The sequence below is a fragment of the Cynocephalus volans genome, chromosome 1 (genome assembly GCF_027409185.1).
Source record: "Cynocephalus volans isolate mCynVol1 chromosome 1, mCynVol1.pri, whole genome shotgun sequence".
In the NCBI taxonomy this organism is placed as follows: Eukaryota; Metazoa; Chordata; class Mammalia; order Dermoptera; family Cynocephalidae; genus Cynocephalus; species Cynocephalus volans.
Window position 1 is genome coordinate 226,583,249 of NC_084460.1, and position 6,000 is coordinate 226,589,248.

The window sequence follows — 6,000 nt, forward strand, 5'->3', positions numbered from 1 at the left end:
ACAATTAAAAGAGTTAAAAGACAACCAATAGAATGGGAGAAAATATTTGCAAAATATACATCTGACAAAGGATTAATATCCAGAATATATAAGGAACTCAAACAACGTTACAAGAAAAAAACAAGCAACCCAATTAAAAAATGGGCAAAAGAGCTAAGTAGGCATTTCTCTAAGGAAGATATACAAATGGCCAACAGACATATGAAAAAATGCTCAACATCACTCAGCATCCGGGAAATGCAAATCAAAACCACACTGAGATACCATCTAACCCCAGTTAGGATGGCTAAAATCCAAAAGACCCTGAATGATAAATGCTGGCAAGGTTGTGGAGAAAAAGGAACTCTCATACATTGTTGGTGGGAATGCAAAAAATGGTACAGCCTCTATGGAAAATGGTATGGAGGTTCCTCAAACAATTGCAGATAGATCTACCATACGACCCAGCTATCCCACTGTTGGGAATATACCCAGAAGAATGGAAATCATCAAGTCGAAGGTATACCTGTTCCCCAATGTTCATCACCGCACTCTTTACAATAGCCAAGAGGTGGAACCAGCCCAAATGTCCATCATCAGATGAGTGGATATGGAAAATGTGGTACATCTACACAATGGAATACTACTCAGCTATAAAAACGAATGAAATACTGCCATTTGCAACAACATGGATGGACCTTGAGAGAATTATATTAAGTGAAACAAGTCAGGCACAGAAAGAGAAATACCACATGTTCTCACTTATTGGTGGGAGCTAAAAATAAATAAATCAATTCACACAGACACACACAAAAACCGGGGTGGGGTGGGGGTGGGGGAAGAAGACACAACAACTACAATTCCTTGATGTTATAAGACAAGCAAACAGAAAGGACATTTTTGGGTGGGAGGGAGGAGGGAGGGAGGAGGGAGAGGGGTTTTGGTAATGGGCCTCAATAATCAACTACATTGTATATCGACAAAATAAAATTAAGGAAAAATAATAAAAATAAATAAATAAATAATAATAATAAAATAAAATACCATTCACAATAGCACCCAAAAACATGCATTCTTAGAGATCAATTCAATGAAATATGTATAAGACCTATTCTCTAATAACTCCAAAACACTGTTAAGAATAATCGAAGAAGAATAAGTGAAGAAACATATGTTCATGGATCAAAAAACTCAAAATTGTTAACGTGATTATTCTCTCCAAATTAATCTATATATTCAACTCAATCTTATCAGAATCTCAGCCTGTGTGTTTGTAGAAATTATCAAGCTGATTCTAAAATGGAAATAGAAATGCAAAGGACTTTATTTACAATAGACATATCAATTTTGAAAAAGAACAAAGTTGGAAGAATCAAACAACCTGATTTCAGTACTTACTACAATATTGTAGCTTACTAAAGCTACAATAATCAAAGCAGTTCATAGGGGCAGAAGACACGTAGAACAATTGAATAGAATAAAGAGGACAGAAATATGAGGGTACTTCAAAAAGTTCATGGAAAGATTTGTACTGTCTTTTAATTCTATTTCTCCATGAACTTCTTGAAATATCCTCGTACACACACATTTATATAATCACTTTCTTTTCAACCAAAGTAACTCAATGAGGGAAGAAAAGACTTCTCAACAAATAATGCTGGAAAAATTTCATATCTGTGTGGAAAAAACAAAACTCCACATTAACCTCACATAATAACACAAATTAAGTTGAAACTGAACATAGACCTAAATTCAAAAACTAGTTAAAACTTCTAGAAGAAAACATGTGACGTTTGGGTAGATAAATACTTCTCAATTAAAACATGAAACAGGTAAACCATAATAATAATAGAAAAAGATAAATTAGACTCCATCAAATTTTTAATCCGCTTTGAGAAAATGAAATGGCAATCCACTCAATAAAGAAAATAGTCACAATACAGTACATATGTCTGATAAAGGACTTGTATTCAGAATATATAAAGAACTCTTACAATTCAACTATAAAATAAATAACCAAATTTTTAATAGACATCTTACAAATCAAGATACACAAGTGACCTATATGCACATGAAAAAATAATTTAACATCTTAGTCATGAGGGACACACAAATTAAAACCATAACAAAATACGACTACACAATCACTTGAATGGCTAAAATTAACAGGACTGATTATATACCAAGTGTTGACAAGAACATGAATTAACTGAAATGAAACTATCATACATTTCTGTTAAGGATGTAAAATGGTACAAGCAGTTTGAAAACTACCTGGGAGATTATATTTATAAAGTCAAACATACACTTATCATATGACCCTGCAATTCTACTCTTAGGTATTTTCCCAGAGAAATGAAAATATATATCCAAAGACTTGTACATGAATGTTCACAGCAGCTTTGCTGATAAAAGCCCCCAAGTGGAAACAACCTAAATGACCCTCAATGGATGAAAGAATTTTTTTAAAAATTGCAGTACAGATGCTCCTTGACTTATAATGAGGTTATGTCCAAAAAAAACCCATCATAAGTTGAAAATATCATAAATCAAAAATGCGTTCAATACACTTAACCTACCAAACATCAAAGCTTAGCCTAGCCTACCTTAAACATGACTGGAACACTTATATTAATCTACAGTTTGGGAAAATCTTCTAACACAAAGCCTGTTTTAAAATCAAGTGCTGAATATCTCACGTAACTAATTAAATATTGTACATTATGTAGAAATTGCAACAGTTCTGAATCATCATAAAGCTGAAAATTTTAAGTCGAATCATCATAAGTTGAGACAGTCTGCATATACATATAATGGCATACTACTCAGCAAGAGAAAGAAATAAACTACTGATACACCTAACAGCACAAATAAATATCAAAAACACGCTAAGTGAAGAAGCCAAATCTTCCCCCAAAATATGTACCATAATGACTCCTTTTATGTGAAACTCTAGCAAAAACAAAACTAATCTACAGTGATAGAATACATCAGCTGTCTAGCCCTGGTGGAAGTGGGGATTGACTGAGAACATTCCGAGGTAATGGAAATGTGGTGGGGGTTCCATGGGCATATCTAAATTATACATCAATAAAGTTGATTTTTAAAAAAGAAAAACTGGTCCCTGACTGAACTTGAGAGTTAAACATAGGCTTCTCAGTTCTTAGGCAGAGTTTATAATTGAGGTGGGAAGAACCTCCTTTCTAGCTGCACTAAGTACCTTTAAATTCATCCAACTGCATCTTGTCCTCCAAGACCTTTTGTTATAGTCAAAGTGCTGTCTTGTCCCACCGCTGACTGACAATGCGTTCTTGTGGGTAATTCACTATTGAGAAGACACATTAAAGAAGCCATTGTCACAGCCAAGGAGACTTCCCTAACAACTCCTTTAATCTTTTATTATTTGGTCATGGGTAAGACCAGCATCAAATATAAGGAGCCTTCACTTTAGGGTATCTCTGGTCCACAAGTAAACTGAAGGGGAAAATGTCAGGAAAGTAGTACCCCCTCCCAAAAAAAAGAAAGTAGTATCCATAACAGATCTCAGATCACCACTAAATCAAAGACGACTATGTAATCTGAGATAGAATAAGTGTGGTCTAAAAACCAAGACTGCAAGTAGCTTTAGGGGATGAAACATGCCAAGTGTAATTTTTTGGGTTGCAATACATAAGATAATGCCTTAGAATAGTGTTTCCCAAAGAGTGGGACAAGTGCCAGTTGTGAGACATAAAATGATTTTAAGGGTTTTTGAGATGAATTGGGGTGGTAGACAAACAATATTAAATAACGTTGAATCACATAATGACTTCCCTAATTCTCTTAGTTTTTCTGGTTTTGTATCAAAAAGTCTCATTTCCTGCTAGTATATCTTTAATGCTTCTTTCTTATCTCTTTTACACAAAGAGAAAACACAAGATACCTAACAAATTCAGTAGTATTTTTGTTTGTTTGTTTGTTTACGTAGTTATCCTCTATTTATAGCAAGAAAACTAGTTTTTAATTTGCGGTAGTGATACTAAGTTTCTGTATAAAATAAATGCTTTTCAGTTGAAAAAGGCAGTTTATGAAAAAACAACAAATAAAAAATACTATAGTAGTATATTGATACAGTGATATATGAACACCTGAGATTAGATAACATTGCCTTAAAATGTTAGTTAGGAAAAGTAGGTATCTGTGTATATATATAAATGTATCAAGTGTTAAATTATTACTGTATTAAAAAATATTAAAGAAAATTCACTAGCAGGACCATTTTCAAATCATAAACTAGTTTTCCATTCAGAATTACATTCCCCTTAATGTCTCCCAAAGGTTTATATTCCAGGTTGCTGATAAAAGGCCAGATTAAGATTTTCAGTATGTTGTAAACTGGGATAAAGCACCATGAAATTGGGCTAAGGCAGAAATATATCTAAACAATAATGAAGGGTCAAATTCCATTCTGCCTTTATCTCTCTGCTAATGAATGTTCTCACTTAGATGTGGGCACATGGAAAAGATATGCAGAAGGTACCCATGAAAAAAATATTCTGTCCCCATAACAGTTGGCAATCTACCATTTTCAGCTTTGCCCCTTTTTTTTTTTTCTTTTTTTCTTCATATACATCTCAATTTCTTTCCTTCAGAAGAATCCATGAAAATTTACATGTTACTTTAGGCCCATTAATAACTTCAAAAAATACAATTCACAGGGCAAATGTCTTCAAAATTGTTATGCTGCTGTCAATATTTTGACAGTGATGCGTAATTTTTTTAAAAAATCAACCTCAGCTAGACTCCGGAGAATTTTATCAGTCAAAAACAAAAAGAGAATTGTAAAACAGATTTATTTAAAGAAACATGACAGTTTGATTTCTACCATGCTTATAGTTTCCCAAGAGTAAAATTAACTTTTAAATGAACAGATAAATACCTTACCTGTTGGAAGGTGCAATGTTATGTTATTGCAAAAATCTGTGAAGCAGCATTCAGTTTTGGTGACATTGTTGGAACTATGACAGAAGACTTGAGCATTTAATTCTGGGAGGGAGACACAGGATTTGATCACCTGTTCTTTTCCATTGGTTAGCATGACTGATGCCCAACATGCTCCTTCTGTTTGGCAGGTGAAGTTTGAAGAGTCGCACAAAAGACATACACACTTCAATCCTGGAAAGAGTAAATAAAAGCTTTAAAATGCAAACGATATCATGCAAATTATTTTATAATATTTGAGAATAGAAATACAATTTTAATGAAGATTGAGGAATGGCTTAAATAAACTGCTTGATAAACACAAAATAATGCAATTCTTCCCTCTCAGTCATATGCTTCATTACTGTCATGTGTCCTCCAAGACCTTTTGTTAGAGTCAAAGTACTTTCCTGTTCCCACACTGACTGGCAGAATGTGGTCTTGTGGGTAGTTCATCAACAAGAAGACACACGGAAGAAGACACTGGCACAGCTAATAATCAGACTTCTCTCCTTACCCCCATAATTTTTTGTATTTGGTCATGGTTAAGACCAGCATCAAATATAAGAAACCTTTACTTTACTTTACAATTATCATTTACTATTGCTAGTATTTTCATGAATGGATTCAGTTACTACTATACTTTAAAATATTCTCCTCCTTCTTGTTCTATACCTCTTCTTCTTAAGCTCGAATTCCCAAATCAACAGCTCATTCCCCAATCAACAGCTCCTATGAAATGCTAGGACACAGTATCACAGCAACCAAGAGGAGCTGTCCAGCATCACTTGTAGAACATTAAATTGTTATTATGGCCCCAGTGTAATCAAACAATCCAGTGTGTTCTGTTCATTTATACTTTTTACATTAAACTTTTAAGCAAATGTGCTAAATGCAAAACTAACCATTGATATTTATAGCTCTGAAAAAATAATTTCAATTCTTTTTATTTATATTCTGTGGTATTTGAACATTGTTGCTATTCTTGTAGTACCTTAAAGGCATTGATGAACCATTATACTTAATCCACCTCTTCACTAAGGGACATAACTTACAATTAGA

General features: G+C 33.6%; 1 protein-coding gene across 3 annotated transcripts in view; it reads right to left on the reverse strand.

The window, feature by feature from the left end:
• Positions 1 to 5,131, reverse strand: part of ACVR1C (activin A receptor type 1C) — a 61,517-nt gene extending 56,386 nt beyond the window's left edge. For all 3 annotated transcript variants that reach the window (XM_063092090.1, XM_063092079.1, XM_063092068.1), the window contains exon 1: positions 4,903 to 5,131. In XM_063092090.1, coding sequence (XP_062948160.1) covers positions 4,903 to 5,056 — 154 coding nt within the window. In that variant the 5' untranslated portion in view covers positions 5,057 to 5,131. The remainder of the gene's footprint in view (positions 1 to 4,902) is intronic.
• Between the last annotated feature and the right edge of the window lie 869 nt (positions 5,132 to 6,000).